The sequence below is a fragment of the Amblyomma mixtum genome, chromosome 5, assembly GCF_055824585.1.
Source record: "Amblyomma mixtum isolate Tamu chromosome 5, ASM5582458v1, whole genome shotgun sequence".
Taxonomy (NCBI): Eukaryota; Metazoa; Arthropoda; class Arachnida; order Ixodida; family Ixodidae; genus Amblyomma; species Amblyomma mixtum.
In genome coordinates, this window is record NC_143016.1 from 204,303,089 (window position 1) to 204,321,725 (window position 18,637).

The 18,637-nt window shown below is 47.9% G+C and overlaps 1 protein-coding gene across 3 annotated transcripts in view; it reads left to right on the top strand.

Annotated features, from left to right (window-relative positions):
* LOC149345465 (syndetin-like) overlaps window positions 1-18,637 on the top strand; it is a 194,532-nt gene that overhangs the window by 75,600 nt on the left and 100,295 nt on the right. For all 3 annotated transcript variants that reach the window (XM_089546659.1, XM_089546660.1, XM_089546661.1), the window contains exon 16: window positions 13,122-13,207. In XM_089546659.1, the coding sequence (XP_089402785.1) occupies window positions 13,122-13,207 (86 nt within the window). The remainder of the gene's footprint in view (window positions 1-13,121; window positions 13,208-18,637) is intronic.

Here is an 18,637-nt window from a genome sequence, read left to right on the forward strand (position 1 = left end):
TTGCTAATCTCTCTGGTGTCTGTACTCACGTACATCACGGTTGTCTAAGGCCATTGGCTCAGAGCAAGTGTTTGGGCAGCAGCCAGGCTTCTTCTTCAGCTCACCCTACTGAGTGCAAGGAGGGCCTGGGTCTGTTTCTGCCAGGTCTCCTTCCAGGATGGTCGCTGACTGCTTGAGGATATCTGGCTTCTCTTGCATCTTCACAGACACAGTGCAGGAATATCCAAGTAAAAGCTCATTAATTCCAACTCCAAGGGTCCAAAAAAAATGTTGAAATTATCTGAAAGTTTCAACTGTCGAATGACCCCAAAACAACTGTCAAGAACTGCTTGCATCAGGATAAGTGTGCCAAAACTGCTCATTTCAACAGCGTTTATTTTGAGAAACACACAGCTTCATACACCCCTGTGTAAAGTCACCACATGTGCCTGAGACACGTGAGTTGCAGCCAACACCTGCACAGTCGTGCAAATCATTGGACAAGTTCTTTTTGTGTTAGCAGTAGGGACGGTGCGCTCACACACTGTTCTCCTCGGCTGACTACCTCAGCTGCCCTATGGCCAGTCTGAATTCCTCAGTGCCTGCACACATTACTTGCTTTCAGCCCTGTGCTCCTTCCCACATGTCGGTGGTGTGGAGAAGGCTCAGAGGCCTCTGCAGGGGAACAGAAATGGCCGCCGCCCTGTTCCCAGAGATGCAGCAGGGAGCTCAGTCTCTTGGAGTGTCTCTTGCCACATGCCTAGCGTGTTCAGAGTAACTGGCCAAAGCAACGTCCGAATTAACTACACCACAGACTTGCATGGCTGGGACAGCAGAGGGAATTATTTCCAAATGAACAGGGCTCAAATTAATGAGCTTTCAGCTGTATTAATACTATAGGGAAAGAAGCAGTGGATGTGTTATTTGAGAGTGAGGCCTCTGATTGTGGCTGATGCACGTCATTGTTTTCTTTGGCGCAAATTGTACGCGGCGAGGACTGGCATGGTCGGGAGGGAATGCAGTGGCACAGCTTGCAATGACGTCGGTGTCAGGGTGAACAGGTTTCAGGCAGTCAGTTGAGACTGTCCTCCCGGCCGTTGATGGACCATCGTATGGTGGCCGTAAGGGCGGGCGTACGGTGTCGTGGCGAAGAAAGACGTGAGTGCACCGCTGAAGGTCGGGGGGGACGTGGACACGACGAGAATACTGGCGCTGACGTGAGGGAACGACAGTGCTCATAGCACAACGTAGACGGTAGGCGTAATCTGAGACGTCTCCAGGCGTGGGTGGCGACAACTCGAAGGATTCGCCAGGGATGCGGAGAATAGTGCCAAACGTTAGCTCTGCCCACAGGTTGAAGAGTCACTGCGAAGTGCGGTACAGAGACCAAACAGGACAAAGGGTAGGTGCTCAATCCATGGTGAAGGAAAAGCGGACGCCATAAGTGAGGCTTTCAGCTCCCGGTGAAAACGCTCAATGACACTGTTGGAATTCGGGTGGTAAGAGGTCGTCTTGATGGGATCGATGTCGAGGAGCCAAGATAGGTTGGCAAATAAGGTGGAGTCAAATTGACGATGACGATCAGTTGTAATGGTGCAAGGGACATCGTAGCCGCTGATCCAGAGTGTGATGAGTGCTCATGCGATTGACTCCGTCGTTAAATGCAGAAGGGGCATCGCTTCAGGCCATCTCGTGAACCTGTCAATGCAGGTTAACAGATAGCGGTGGTTCCCGCAGGGAGGAAGGGGACCGACAATGTCGACGTGCAGGTGGCTGAAGCGAGCGTCCGGAGACGGGAACGTGCCAAGCAGAGTCGCAGTGTGTCGGTGCACTTTGCTTTGCTGACAGCTCAGGCACGTGTGCGCCCAGCGGCGAGCGTTGACGTTGACGCGAGGCCAGACATAACGAGCCGTGACAAGGCGCTGTGTTGCGCGGATGCCAGGATGGGCCAAAGACGGTTCGTCGGTATGGTGGAGGCACATAGGGGCGAGGGTGACCAGTTGACGTATCACAAACGAGGGGGACGGCGCAGTCAGGGAGCAAGACGTCCTCCAACACCAGAGAGGTGTTACACTTGCGAAACTGTTGCAACCCGGCATCGGCTTGTTTAGCAGCAGCCGTAGTCGTGAAATCGATGACTGGCCATCCATTGTCCGTCGCATTGACTTCAGCACGAGAAAGAGCGTCGGCAACTATGTTGGACTTGCCGCTGACGTGACGAATGTCGCAGGTAAATTCAGAAATGTAGGCGAGCTGCCTGATTTCGCGAGGAGCGTAGGAGGTACTGCTGGATGCCAGCGCGGACGTCAGAGGTTTGTGGTCAGTGAGGATATGAAATCTGCGTCCCTCGAGAAAATGTCGGAAGTGCTTCACGGCTGAATATATTGCTAGCAGCTCTTGGCCGAAGGTGCTGTAGCGGTGTTCAGGGGGCGCAAGCTTCTTGGAAAAGAGGGCAGTTGGCTGCCAAACACCAGCGACGAACTGTGGCAAGGCCGTGCCGACAGCAGTGTCTGATGCGTCAACCATGACGGACGTGGGCGCGTCACATTTAGGATGAACCAGGAGCGTCGCTCTGGCAATGGCTGCTTTGATGCCGGCTTGCTGTGGCCCGAGAGAAGGTCGTGGAGAGGCTGCAGTAGTGCAGCGCAGCGAGGAATGAAGCGCCGATAATAGTTGGCGAGGCCAAAAATTCGCGCAGTTGTCGGGTGGTGTTGGGCCGGGGAAACTGACTGATGGCGGTGACACGGGCTGGCAAGGGGCGAATGCCATGGGCGTTGACGCGATGGCTGAGAAAGTCCAACTCTGCAACGCCGAACTTGCTTTTCGGGCCGTTGACCACGAGACCAAAGCGGCTGAGTCTTGCGAGCACTTGACGCAGGTGGAGCTTGTGGGCCTCTGCCGTAGGGCTGAAGACGAGAATGTCGTCAAGATAGGCAAAGCAGCACGTCAAGCCGCGTAGTACTTGGTCAACAAAGCACTGAAAAGTCTGGGCCGCATTGCGAAGACCGAAAGGCATCCTCAGATATTCAAACATGCCAAAAGGTGTAATAATGGCAGTCTTTGGGATATCCGACGGCTCCACAGGAATCTGATGATATGCCTTCACAAGATCGACTTTGCTGAAGATTGTGCAGCCATGTCGGGCCGATATAAAATCCTGGATGTGGGGGATCGGGTATCGGTCAGGGACTGTGGCCTTGTTGAGAGCCCAGTAATCGCAACAGGGGGGCCAGTCGCCGTTCTTTTTGGGCACCATGTGGAGGGGCGACGCCCAAGGACTGGAGGAGGGACGGATGGAGCCAAGCTCCAGCATCTGCTGAAATTCCGGTTTGGCGACAGCGAGGCGATCCGGTGCGAGGCGACGTGCGCGAGCAAACACGGGAGGCCCAGTCGTCACAGTATGATGAGTGAGCGACCGGGGCTTGGAGGGACGGGGGTCGGAAGGCATCTGGAAACACGGCGAGTATGCTGGACCAAGGATCGGGCGCCTGGAGGAGCCGGAGTGGTGGAGCGGGGCAAGAGACTCCTCGGACGACAAGGCTCGTTTCAGAATCCAGGATGCGGTTTTGCCGCATGTCAACGAGGAGCCTGTAGTGCCACAGAAAGTCGGTGCCGCTGATGATTGGCGAGTGCACGTCCGCGATGACAAATACCCGGGGAAAGGTGTGGCAGAGTCCGAGGGCAAGAGTTACCGGCTTCTGGCCGTATGTCAAATCAAATCAAAATTTTATTTGTCTGTATGCGTACACATTCATGAATTCTGATCTGCCTAAGCACATTTTGCTTGCTGGCTGATGAGGCAGCAGGTGGAGAAATACCTCCATATGCATACATTTCCTGTCTAAACACTCATGCTAATATAGAAAAAAAAAACAAACAAAAAACAAACAAAAGTTTGAACACAAAATTGCACATTCGAAAGAACTCAAGCTATACACAGGGAAATACATTTGCGCACCAATTTCTCATGTCAGTCATCATCCTACATTTGTTACTTGCAATACATAGATCATCGGGACTTTCATTAAATACAGCCGGTACATAATAACTGCACACCTTTTTACCATAGTTTGTGTAAACCCGTGGCTTAAAAAAAGTTCCGTTTTTCTCAAGGTGACATCTTTTTTTTACTGAAGTCTTATATTCATTTGAATAATAATACCGTGTTAACACAACAAAGTGAAATAGTTCACGAATTTGAAGGATGCCTAACTCATCGTATTTCTCTTTCGTGTCAACCAAGTGTAGTTTTGCGCCGTACGATATAGTGTTCACTCTTCTTTTTAGGATAACATTTAATGCTTCTTTCTTGTATTCGGAGCAGTTACCGTATAGAGTAGAGCCGTACTTTAAAACAGGTTCTACTGATGCTGTATAGATCAGTCGCCTAAGATGGAGTGGAGCTTTACCACGAAGGTGATACACCATAGTCGCAATGGCCCTTATCTTTCTGGAGAGGCAGACGATGTGGTCGCTCCATGTAAGGTGCAGTTCAAAGTGGATGCAGAACTGTTTGCTCTGTTTCCATAGCTTTAACAATTACACTGGTAGCAATGGGATGTATGAAGATGCAGTGGTTGGTTGAAAGCAACAATTTTGAGAGAACCAGTCAATGACTCCACTTATATCTGTTTGAAATGACTCCATGCCTGTACGATAATCAGGAGCTTCAAGCGCTAGCGCTGTGTCGTCAGTGTATTGAAAAACGTTTGACTTAAGCTGTAACAAACCCAAATCGGATACATATATGTTAAATAGTAGTGGGCCAAGTGTACTTCCTTGAGGTACACCGAATTTAACATTTTTTAAATCTCCGTGCGTATTATCAAGCATCACACACTGCAATATACCTGTAAAATAATTGACAAAAAACTTGTTAAAATGACCATGGAACCCAAGTGAGCTTAATTGTTAGGACTGATGCTTGGGCGAGTTGGTATGCCATGTTCAAGAAGAACAGACGTAATGTTAATTGTAATGTCCATATGGTGGATCCGTTGACTGAGGTCAGAGGAGGAGGGTGTAAAGGACGGCACCGCTCAGCCAGCCTGGGCGGAACACAGATCTTGGCACCAGTGTTGATGAGGTAGCGGACTTTGGTTACACGGTCAGTGACGTGGAGAAGGCGACTGGATCGCGGGCCGAGAACACGGGTCGCCTTCAGTGTTCGGCCGGACCGTTTCCCGCGAAGGAGCAGGGCTGGCGGCAGTGGCGTGCACGAAATCCGTAGGGTCGTGGAGGGCGGAGAACAATTGCCAGAAGTACTGGGGCTGGTATGACGGGGTGGAGACGACGAATGCGGCCGGCGAGCACGAAGGGCTGCAACTTGAGCTGTAAGCTGCGCCACCTGCCGGGTTAGTTCCTCATAGCAGCAGTGGGACGGGCATAGCAATCATCAGGAGCTGGGCTCAATAGCTGAGGGGCAAGAGGGCGATGAAGTGTTGCAACGGAAGGAAAGCCAACGTCCATGATCTTCTCCGCCAGCGTAGCCAGGGATTCCAGGGTCTGAGAAGAACACACGCTCAGGATCATGCGCACGTGCGGAGGCAAGCGCTGCAGGAAGAGTTCTCGCAGGAGCACATTGTCGTGGGAAGTAGCCAAGTCTCCAGCCAGGGCGGTCATGCGAAGCAACAGCTCGGTAGGTTTGCGATCTCCGAGCTCTCCTGAGGTAAGGAGCTGCTGCAGGCGACGCGTCTCCGTTTCAGTAGTTCTCTGGATAAGCATCGCTTTGAGATGATCGTATGGGCGATCGGCAGGCCGAGAGCGGAGGACGTTGCAAACAACCGCAGTGGTAGCAAGTATGAGCGCACCAATGACATGGTCGAAGATGGTCACCTGTGATGTGATGCAGTGCCGGCGGAATGAGGCCTCAATGGTTACGAACCACCAAAGTTCCGAGTCCGATGACCAGAAGTCGGGGAGCTTGTGGGCAGAGACTGTGGACTCACGAAGTGGCGGCATGAGAGGCGATGGAGACGCTACATGAGTGTAGGGATCCATGGCCAGGGCTTACACGATGGAAGGTAGGCGGGGTCTCGAGCGCCAGGCAGTGGTAGGCCTAGCAAAGCTGCTGATGCAAGTGCAGGGCAGCAGCAGAGAACGAAGATGTCAAGTCCGAAGTCACCAAATTTGTGGAGACGAATCGCAGACAAAAGTCGTCGTTGGGTCTCCACAAATATATTTGGCTGGGCGCGCTCAGCCTGGCAGGAACGGGACAACGTTCCGCCGGCATGCAGTTAAGCTGCCACAAAATTCAGTCTGTGCGTGCTTGTCAGGCGTGCTGGGGCTGTTGTCGTCTTCTGCGGCCGAGCCACGATGGCACGCTATACATTCATGCAGTTGCATTCTAAAACACTCTCCCTGCTGTCTCTTGAAGAAAACTGCTCGGCCTCTCCTTGCCTGGATTGCAGTTTGTCCGAGTGGGGACATTTGGCATAGACCGTCAGGTGCCCACCATCCATCCTGGCACAGTGCAGTGATGAGACGACAGAGAAACAAGCTTGAGGGTGGCCTGCGAGGCGGCCTCATGTCGAGCACTCGGGAATTGCAGGGAAGTAAGACTGTTGATTGAGATGGTAACCTGACAAGGGATGCTGGACTCGCATGTTTTCATTGTGGTTAACCAGTTAAGCACCAAGTTCAGTCCATCCAACTCGGCAGATATTCTGAGGTGCATGAGTTGGCAGACCACAGCAGCCATTTCTACAAAGGGGGATGATGTGGCCAAGCTTGAATGTAACTGTTTATGCCCATTTCAAAAGTGCACTTTATTTTAAGCTAGCTGGCGTAGTGGTTGAGCAATGACAATCAGTGCATTCTTAAACTCATCCCCAGAGCACAAGTTTTTTATGTGAGTACACTTACAAAGCCCTGTCATTCTTTTAGTTGCCCAGTACTCGTGGAAATAAAAGTTAAACCCAAGCATGCATATCTGCATTAAAATGTTTCATACAAAAATAAATTTCAGAATATATTGCGAGTGTACATTTTGATTGGAAAACTTCACCAAAACCATAAGCAGTAGGTGGTAGGCGACTATGGCATACATTCCAAGAATACCAGGGGAGAGTTATTAGTAAAGTTCTCAAACAGAAATAATTTACGGATCATGAATACCTTCTTCCGCTATCCAGCCAACAGGAAGAGGACATGGAAGAGCCCCAATGGTGAGACTAAAAATGAAATAGACTTCATACTGTGCGCTCACCCTGGCATCGTAGAGGATGCGGAGGTCCTCGGAAAGGTTCCTTGTAGGGACCACAGAACGGTAAGGTCTCGTATTAGCTCAGGTTTGAAAAGCGAACGGAGGAAACTAGTGAAGCGAAAGGCTATTAACGAGTTAGCATTAAGAGGGAAGGTAGAGGAATTCAGGATTTCGCTGCAAAACAGATTTTCCACTTTAACCGAAGAAGACGACCGTAATGTTGAAACAACGAACGGTCATCCCACAGCTATCATTACAGAGTGCGCCGTAGGAGTAGGCGGTAGGATGGTTCGACAGGATACCGGGAAGCTATCTCAGGAGACTAAAGATCCGATTAAGAAACGCCAAAGCATGAGGACGTCTAACTGCACAGACAGAATAGAACTAGCAGAGCTGTCGAAGTTAATAAATAAGCCCAAGGTAGCCGACATAAGAAAGTTTAACATGGAGGAAATCGAGGAAGAAAACGATGCGTGGATATCAGCGAAAGCCACGTGCACAGCGAGAGAAAAACGACATACGCACACGACGGACAAGGATTGACACATGCGGGTGCCACGGGCTCGAGGCCACTGTGGCCAGCAGAAACTCGCTCTCGCCACTTGCTCTCCGACGCGGGACGGCCCATGCACACACCATGGGTGCAACGTTAGTGAGGGAACGAATGCGGGTTAACGACATCCTGGTTGGCTCGGGCAGGGCGTGCAATGCGAAGGCAAGATAACCACTGGTCCTTATTAAGGGTAACAGAGTGGATTCCAAGAGAAGGCAACCGTAGCAGGGGGTGGCAGAAGGTTTATTTATTTATTTATTACAGATACCTGCAGCGCCCAAGGGCATTATTGCAGGGGGGGGAACACAATAACGTCTGCTCATTTGGCCGAAAGATACACGTAATAACAGAAATATAATCACACAACTAATAGATGAGGAAAAATATGCACTGAAGGAAGACAACCACGCTCCCGAAATAAAATAACACTAATGAAATGAAAAAGACACACTCAAGACAACTGCGCGCCACGTCACACATCAGATAAAAATGCGCGGAATTGACCTTCCGTGCAGCACTCAGTGACGCCGGCTGGTCGCCTGTTCCACTCATTGATCGTCCGTGGAAAGAACGAGGTTTTGTAAGCATCTGTGCGACACTTAATCTCTCGGATCTTCCACTGATGATCAACTCATCTAGAAAAAAGTGAGGTTGAAGCAGATACCGGTCTTTGTCAATGCTCAGCTTTCCAAAATAGATGCGATGCATGATTTGTAATCTCAGATGTTTCCTACGGTTAGCTAAAGATCCCCGGCCAACGTGGTTTTTAAGAGACTTGACATTAGTTGAGAAGCTGTAATTATTGGACACAAATCTCGCAGCATTATTTTGGACGCGCTCGAGCATATCACATAAGTAAGCAAACTGGGGGTCCCATACAGGACAGGCATATTCAAGAATTGGTCGGATGTAAGTGAAATACAGGAGTTGTTTGACATTAGACAGTGCTTTATTGAAATTTCTTTTTAAGAAATTAAGCATTCTGCAGGCTTTGGATGTAGTGTACTCAACTTGCCTCGTCCATGTTAGGTGAGATGAAAAATAAACGCCGAGGTACTTATATTCAAGTACTTTTTGCAAGGGAACCTTATGTAGTGAGTAATATGTTTGTAATGGGGAACACTTTCGAGTGAAAGAGACAAATTGGCATTTTGTGGCATTCAAAGACATTTGCCATTTTGAGCACCAGGACTGGATGGAATCCAAGTTTCGCTGTAGTTTTAACGCATCAGAGGAATTTTCCACAACAGTGTAAACGACACAATCGCCAGCATAGAGCCGAACTTTGCAGGTAAGATCCAAAACAATATCATTGATATAAATCAGAAAAAGAAGGGGGTCCAAGAACAGACCCCTGCGGTACACCTGAGGAAACGTTTACATAACCTGAGTGCGAACCATTAATCAAAACACGCTGCATGCGGCCCTGAAGATACGAATGAAGCCAATCGATGACACTGGGGTGCAGACCAAGACAACTTAACTTGTGTAACAATAGTAAATGAGGTACAGAGTCGAAGGCTTTCTTAAAATCTAGAAATACGCAATCTGTTTGAGAGCCACGGTCAAAGGAAGAAACCAGATCATTACTAAACTCAAGCAACTGAGTAGTACAGGAAAAACCTGACCTAAAGCCATGCTGAACTTCTGTAAAATACCCATGTGAGTCAAGGTGTTTTATGACTGCGCTATATATTATGTGCTCCAACGTTTTACAGCACACACTCGCTAAAGTAATCGGTCGGTAATTAACAACAGAGCTTTTTGAACCACTCTTATGCACTGGTACCGCATTAGCATTTTTCCAGTCATTTGACTTAAGTGATGATCGGAACAAGATGACTAAGTAGTAAGATATTTCATTCGTGCAAGACTTTAAAACAAAGTTAGGAACACCATCAGGACCACCGGCAGAAGATGAATTCACATCACTAAGCAATTTTGACACACCTTGGTGAGTAAAAGCCAATTCAGACATGGTTTCAGTGACAGATTCACGAGTTAACGGAAGTTCTCCGATGTAGTACATTGGCGCAAAAGAAGACTGAAAAAAAGCATTAAAGCAGCATGCCTTATCACCATCATTAGTAATAACTTCACCATCATGGTCTAAATTCGGTATTCAGACTTGTTCACGTCCATTGTGTTTCAAAAACGTCCACAATTCCTTAGGATTATTATGCAGTTTTGATCCCAAGTCATTTAAAAAGCTATCCTTAAGAGCCTTAATTTCAGTTTTTAGTGTACTGCCGAGACCTCGAATCGACTGCAATACTGCAGGGCACCGATTTTTTTTTGTATGATTCTAGAAGGCGATGTTTTTTCCTGATAAGCTGTCTGGTTTGCCGTGTGATCCACGGTTTGTCGCGGCGGCGCTTTCCGGAAAGGCTTTTAGATGGGATATATTGATCAATTAGGCATTCCAGCTTATTCTTGAATACTTCCCAAAGGGAACTACAATCTAAATTCTGGTTAAGATCAATAAATTCAGGAAGGAAAGACGCAAGTTCGTTCCTCATTGATGTATAGTCTCCCTTATTAAAAAAGAAAACCTTTCGTGGTCGACCTTTTGAAATTAAATAAGGAAAATGCCGAACATTAGCGACAACACAACTGTGGTCGCTTATTCCCGGTATGACCACAGTGTCACGCACTACTGAAGGCCGGTTGCTGAAGAGTAAATCTAACACTGAAGATGAGTGCTCAGTTTCTCGTGTAGGTTCAGTGACGTACTGATACAGGTTATTAGTAGTAATTAATTCATAAAAGGATGAAGATAATGAAGAATGATTCGCACGAAGAGGTTTGTAGTCTACCCATTTGAAATCAGGCATGTTAAAGTCCCCACCAAAAAGAAAGTCACTTTTTAAGCTGAGTAGAAATTCGGACAACGAACTGAAAGCGTCAGGGTTGGTAGCAGAAGGAGGACGGTAGACAGAGCCCATAGCCAAATTCTTTCCATTGTTTAGGCGAAGATTACACCATACTGACTCGCAACCACCTAGAGGCGCTGTTATTAATGAAGAGCTAAAACATTGGTCAATAAGTAAGAACACCCCCCCACCATGCAAGTGTCGATCACTACGGTACGCGTCATAACCGGTGGGAAATACTTCAGAGCTGAGAACGGAATTATCCAGCCATGATTCAGTGCCAATTATAACATGCGGTTTTACAGAGGAAACAAGAGTAGCAAATTCATCAGTTTTGTTTTTGATACTCCTGCAATTCACGACGAGAGTTATCAATTCAAAATTTGATGACGCCAAGGGTGGGCACGAGCAGCGGAGCGGGCAGTTGCCTCCCTTTCATTCTCGAAGCTCGATGACACGGTCATGTTCAAAATCATAGACAAAACACTTTTTGTTGCCGAGAAGCTTATCAAATCGTAACTTGGAAGGAAAAGCCAGGTCACGTGCGTATTGTGAAAGCATGAAGCATGCCTTTCTGACTGCGGGCGTGAAGTCTTCGCGTATGGCATACTTAGTGTCCTTTAGCTTAAAGCCGCACGATAAGATATTGTCTTTGACTTTATAACTACAAAATTTAACGACAATCGGTCGGTGCTTTCCTACACCAAAGTGACCTATTCTATGAGCCCTTTTGATGCTTTCAGGTGGAACATTTTGGTTAAGATAAGACGAGAAGAATTCGCGCACATTTTTTTCAGATTCAGACCAACTCTTTGTTGCGGAATCATTTAGATCTAGAATAAGCAAGTTATTCCTGCGGGACTTACTAGAAATATCTTCAAAACAGGCCTTAAGTTGGGCAACCTCTCTGGTCAAGGCGTCAACACACGATGGTGCGTTTGAATCACCAGCCCTTGTGGCTAGCCGTGAGGAATGCATGTCGTTCTCTAGTATAGCGATCCTGCCCAGTAAACTTTTTAAAGACGTACTTGTAGCGTCCTGCTGCTGTTTAAACATATGCAGTTCCTGAAGGAACTGCGAATGGCGAAGTTCCAGTCGTTGTATGGCAGCGTGAATGCCATCAATGGCTTCATTATCCGAATTCATCTCGTGTGTATCGAAACCGGGACCGGGGTTGCTCTCGACATCACCGCATAGAAGCAGTAACAGTTTACATAAAAGACCATGACCATACTTCAACTTAACAACACACTTTTTCATAACACACAGCAAGTTGTCGGGGCACGACACCGCAATAATACATCGATTGGAACTACAATAGCATGCAGCAGGAGACGGGTAACTAACCTGGGCGAAAAACAGTGGTAAGCGCATGGCCGATGCGATGTCGCGCCCCAGCTGGCCGGCTTGCAACTGGCGAATAAATATCCGCCCCTCGGAGATAGTGCTGCTAGTGCGTCCTTGTTGCCAGATCAGCAGTGTGGTCGAAGCCAAACTGGGAGGCAGATGCGCAGGTGGTAGGCAGCAGCAGCTTGTTATCGAGGCATCTTCAGCAGCAGTCGAGCTGTGGTTGAACTCGACAGGCGCATGCTTGGGTGCTTTATCCAACGACGATATATCCACGGACGACCAAGAAAAAAGGGCGTGGGACAGGACCTGGGCGAAAAACAGTGGTAAGCGCATGGCCGATGCGCTGTCGCGCCGAGGTTAGGTGAGAGGATGAGATTAAGAAGTTTGCGGGGATACGGTGGCCACAGCTGGTGAGGGACAGGGTCAATTGGAGAGGGACATGGGAGAGGTCCTGCAGTGGGCAGGCTGATGATGAATGAAAACTTTTGTTATTGGCTTGAGTGACAGGTGGGTCAGTTTGGTGGAGAGTGACAGCAACCTCTCTTGTCAGACTGCCTAACCTGGAGAACCTGTCTCAGAAGATGCGGTGGCCTTGCTGCCGTATTTGCTGCACTCTGGTCTAACTCTGTCCGGGTGGCTTGGGACAATGGGATTGGGGGAGAGTTTTAGTGCAACAGGGCAGAAAGCTGAGCTGGTTGGTCTACACTCATCATGAAAAGTCCAGGCACTGACAAACAACAACACAGAGGGGACACAGGTTTTAGAACGTTTTAGTGCACAAGTGTCTCCACTTGGGTTCTTATGCGGAGTAGGGAAGATTAGCCTTTCTAGCCTGCAGTGCTGCGTGATGTCACGATGGGTATTAAGGCCGCCTGTTGTCCTTCTGGGCTAACATCCTCATTCCCTGGGTTTGACCAGTGAGCCAGAGCAATTCCACGTTTCTCCTGTCTTTCGGCTAACTCCTGAGAGTTCCTAGCCCTGGGCAAAATTTCCAATGCCTGCTTTTGCATCGCTGGCAGTCACTTCCGCTTGCCAGCGCCAAGGCAATGGTCCGAGGAAGGCCCACTCGTAGTGAACGCGACTGCACAAACAGACTGCTCCTCAGACGGGAGTTTACATGGAAAAGCATGGCTAATAAATTGGGGGCTTCCCTGTGCTGCAGGCAGGTGAGCCGCCCCGCAGCAGCTGCAGCAGAGGCCACCAGCCCCTTTGTCAGCAACACCAGCCTCAACGTGCTTCGCCAGTTCGGTGAGTAGCCACGGGGGAATCCGGGAAAAAGATATCGCTGAGGCATCATGAAATTGGGCAGGAACTGCAACTGATGGATAGTGCATGAACAATGTTTATCTTCAGCTTGGTAGCTTCCTTTAGGTGACGACTCTGCTCCATCATGACCTTGTGATTTGCTCCAGTATAACTTCAAGTTCACAAATATTGCTGTGTAGGCTTAGTGGGGATTCAAGCATCCTTGACTCTTTTCTTACCATGGGCAATGGTGTGTGTAAAAATATATTAAGCCGTAAATTTAAAATTTTGCTCCAGTGCAGGACATCAAAGTGTAGCTTGCATTAATAGAGCCCTTTTTTATTGGCATAAACAAACATGAAATGTTGGTTTCAAAGAAGTTAACATTTTATAGGCAAACTTTGATTAACACCTCTTTTTGGGCTGGTTGGTGCATACTTGAATTAGAGAAAAAATAGCGCCAAACCATGCACACCACGAGGAAGGAACGAGGACAAGACACAAGCGCTAACTCACAACTGAGATTTTATTGAAGCCAGGAAGCACCTTGTGAAGTTTCAAGGGGAAAAAAGGGTGACAGGGATGAGAAGGTGAACAAAGGCACCCATCTCGGAACGCAGAAACAGGCTGGCAGCCCAAAATCACAAAAATAAAAAGAAAAGTTACCTGACAGCAGAATCTAGAAAATTGTACTCGGAGGTAAAAAGAGACAAAGATGGAATGCTAACACACCGGCAGCCCAATTTCGTTATGTAGAAAGCCTCCAGAGTAACACGTGCAGTTTTATCTGCGCTCTTGCCAAGAATCTTTGTCTCCTTTAACCGAGCCTCGCAACCGTCGCAGCTCATTACGTGCACAACCAAGTGTGCGTACTTATCTTTCATGTTGGATAAATTTCGGGCATGGTCCCCCAAACGCTCGTTGATGCATCGGCCAGTCTGGCCAACGTAAAGTTTGCCACAGGTTAAGGGGATTGCGTAAACCACTCCTACGGAACACTGGGTACCGTGCTTCTTCATCTGGCATTGAGTCACAGACTACTCGGGGGCGCAACTCTTCCAGCTTGTTGGGAGCCGAAAAGGCTGCACTCACCTGTTGGCCACTTTCCTCGAGTTGTGTACGTAAGGCACAGCCAGTGGCTTCCGCTCTGTATTTCTTCGTGTTTCGTCGTGGGGGGGAACTCCCACGATGGATTATTACAAACTCGCCCAGCTATCCATTCTTCTTTGTGTTCCATGCTCAAGTTTTTGAAGGAGGGTCTCACAAACAGCAGCCAACACAGCGCAGGGGCCGAAGGTTGGCCCATCTGAATCTGAAAGCTATCTTGCAGCTGGTGTGGGTTCTTGAGAGAAGATGCCAGGCAATGCGATGCTCTTTTTGCAGTGCATGCAATCGTAAGGCAAAAGATCTTTTTTTGCACGTGGGTAATAACCCCAGCAAACGTGTCTTTCAAGGAAGGTTAGTTTCAAGTCTAAAACTGTACAACATTAGTGTCGAGTAGTTCATGAGTAAAAGTGAGCTCAAGTCCATGTTTGTCAAAAGCATTTAAAACTTCACCTGCTATAGAGGGGTAGGCGAAGGACGTCTGCTTTTTCAAAAGCCCTAAAAAATCGTCCACATACCTAACAACCTTTAAAACTGTCCCCCCCCCCCCCTATAAAGAAGGTTATCTAATGATCGGTTAACCTTTGTTAAGAAAATGTTGCAAAGGTTAATGTGTTTCCCCTTGAAACTTCACCTTATACAAGGTGCTTCCTGACTTCAATAAAATCTCAGTTGTGAGTTAGCGCTTGTGTCTCGTCCTCGTGCCTTTCTTGTGGTGTGCATGGTTTGGCACTATTTTTTCTCTAATTCAAGCCAACTTTGAGTTGCAAAAAAATTCACAAAATAATAAATGAGAAATTAGGAGAATAAAAAAATGTACCATATACATATTGGTGGCATAAGTGAGCGTACGATGCCATAACTCTTCATGGCAAACTTTTTTTTCCAGTCAGTAAAAAGAAATTGCCCTCTGAGCCAGTGCAGTACCACGGCCTACCCTATCTGCTTTGGTGGCACGTAATCGTATCCAGGGAGGGTTTCCCCAGCAACTTACGGACGGGCTCCTGCTGAGTGGGGCAGTCATCGCTGTCTTCAGAGCCAGCTAAGCATTCCCTGTGCTCATCAGTGTCAGTTTTCGGACGGGTGGCCTCCTCCTTTGGTTGTGGCAGTGGGAGGAAGTGAAGACTGCAGGTCGAATTTACGCATTAAAATTCACGAGTTACAGGAAAGAAATAAACGAGGCGGCATTTGCAGGAAAGGAAATCTAAGTATTGAAATGAAACGGGAAAAAAAAAACAAGAGACAAGAGAACAGGGAGGAAAAAGGAAAGGAAAACAAAACACTCGCGAGAAGAGAGTCAAAAAGGAGAGTCACACTTAAATTTCTTTGTGTCCTCCCAGTGATGATCAGTGATGATCAGCGCCCGTGTCTGTGTCTTCTTCCTTCGTGTTTTCGTCCCGTTCCTTGCGCTGTTTTAATTCATCCCAGTGATGAGCCTGGTGCGTGGCTGGGCGTAGGGGCAGTCTTTGGGCAGTAATCGGGTTCCCTTCGTTGACACCCGGTTGGCAGCGTTCTCCACGGCGGCCTCAACGCTGCCGTAGAAAATAGACAGCGTCTGTGTGCTCTGGGCACGGCCCCCAGGTCAGGTAGCCCGGGTGCGCCACGGAGATGTCAGAGGCGGCCCGTGTCGAGAAGCTGCGGCTGGGCGGGGAGAGAGGCGCCTGGATCTGATAGCTGAGGCTCCCAGCGACGGACGTCCGCGGCTGAGGCCCAGGCCTGGGAACTCGGGGAGCCAGCAGAACACGTCCACCGCCCTCTTCCCCTTCTCCCCCGCACGTTCTCTCTCTGCCACGCATTCCTTTCCTTTTGTTCTTCGTCCAGCTCCCGTGCGTCTTCTGTCGCCGCAGTGTGGCGCTGGCTCCTTACAGTCAGCTCGTGCGATAGTTCCGGGGTTTTTCATGTTTCTTCAAGTTTTGGAGCTTGTTTGTGTTCTCTTTTTGGTTTTAGCTGACTTGGTGCTTCTTGTTTCATGACATAGCTTTTCTGCGCTTATGCTGTGCCTCATTTTCGCTGCTTTGCTGTTTAGTGACATTGATGGGAGCAGGTGGCTTGCCTAGCTTTTATGGGCGTCCTCCGCACTTGTGTCTGCCCACTGATGAGGTGGTCGTACTTTCCCCCATCCAGTTAGGATGGCTGTGGGATGTGGTTACCATTTCTATGCTTTGTTCGAGTGGGCTGGCCCAGCTTGGGACTGTCGTTTGTGACGCCATAGGTGTTTGATTTCCTTCCTCACATGCTGCTGGCATTTTTGAAAAGAGGTGGAGTCGTAATAAAGTTGTTAGTCTTTGCCGCCCATTTCTCGTTTGCTCAGTTCTCTCTGCAATGAACCTGACAATCTCTTGGATTGTTCACATCGTCATAGGTTGCTGCCACTCTTGTGCACTGTTGCCAGCAGGATTGATTCCAGTGGGCCTGAAATGGGAGTGTGTGGAGGAGACAAAAAGGGCTGGGTTTTAATGCAGTCATATGTTTAGCATGATTGGCTCATGGTTTTGCTTTGATACTGTATTAAAACTCTGATATGATTTGCTCAGATGGAAGTGTGCAGTGCGCAGAGTGTGTTCAGTATAACACGAGGCGTGATCGGCGATAGCATAGTGCTCTCGTGCTGTGGCCACCAGGGGTTCGAATCCCAGTTGTGGCAATATTTATTTTATTTATTTATTTGCTCAAGGCTTCAGGGATGGCTTTTGCAGCCTTGGTTGTCAAGGCAAAGAGATAAAGCAGGCAGTTATTCCTCACATCCTGCATGCATCATTCTAAGCCTGGCAGCACCTGGCTCGATCCACCACACCCTGCTTCAGCATTCTTTGAGGGAGTTGAGAGCGAACCATGTGGCCACCCTTGAACTCTTACCACGTGCAGTCAGTGGTGGTTGTTTGGTGCATGTGCCAGGGAAATTCAGTGTTGGCCTGGCACTGTGAAGCAGTATTCTCATTGTGCAACACATATTGTTATTTTGTGCATGAGTGTACATTGGGCAAGGGTGACAGGTGGCCCATAGAAACCATGCACTCATTCAAAGCTCCCTTTTGTCATCATCATCAGCCTGACTATGCCCACTGCAGGGTCTCTCCCATTTTATTTATTTATTTATTTATTTACATATACTGCAGCCCCGATGGGGCTATTGCAGGAGTGGGAGGAAGAAAAAAAAAAGGCAGAGAGGGACAACATATTCAGAAGTGAGCACCATTAAAATACAGAACAGAAATGCAACAGACTAATCACAGATTTGAAACAACATTGAAAAATAGGTTTGGTTCCAGGGAGCGTATATCACCGGGTAAAGAATTCCATCGTTCGATAACACTAGGAAAAAAACTAAATTTGAACATATCAGTGCGCGCGTGAATGGGCGTTACATTCAATGGGTGGTAGCTCCTTGTAGATGAAGATGCTGAAAAATGCAAATACTCAGACAGTGAAGCAAAGCGGGATGAATTAACAAAGCCATGAAAATATTTTAAACACTCATTGTCGCGGCGGGTACAAAGGAGGGAAAGGTCTATGGCAGGAAGAGTGGGTGAAGGTGAAAAATTTCTGTCATACCGTCGGCAGATAAACCGTACTGCTTTCCTTTGGACGGATTCCAGCTTACTGATATCGGACTCTTTATGGGGATTCCAGATTATTGGCCCATACTCCAAAAGTGGACGAATTAAAGCTTTGTATGTTACCACTTTAGTTTCTTGGGGGGCAACACAAAGTGTACGTTTTAGATACCCGAGCCTCCGCATTGCATTCTTGGATATTGTGTTAATCTGCTTGGACCAGGACAAGTTAGAGGAAAAAAAAAGACCTAAATATTTGTACTTGCACACTTGATTCAGAAAGTTATCTTTGAATGAGTAGGTGTAAGAAGATGGTATTGTGCGATTACAGAATGACATGTATACAGGTTTACGAAAGTTTATTTGCATTTGCCATGTTTCACACCATGAGCAGAATGACACGAATGACTGATTTAGTTGCACGTGATCCTCAGAGGTGTTAATTGAACTGTATATCACACAATCGTCGGCATACAACCGAATTTTAGAAATAATATTTTCTGGCAAATCATTAATGTATAATAAGAACAACAGTGGCCCGAGCACGGATCCTTGTGGTACACCGGATGATACATTAACAGTTTCAGATGAACAGGAGTTGAAAGAAACATACTGTGTACGATTCGAAAGAAAGCTTGATATCCAGTCTACCAGTAACGGGTTTTTGAGTATTGCATTAAGTTTACAAAGAAGTTTGCTGTGGAGAACGGTGTCGAAAGCTTTAGAAAGGTCGATAAATAAAGCGTCGATTTGTGAGCCCGTGTCGAGGGAACTA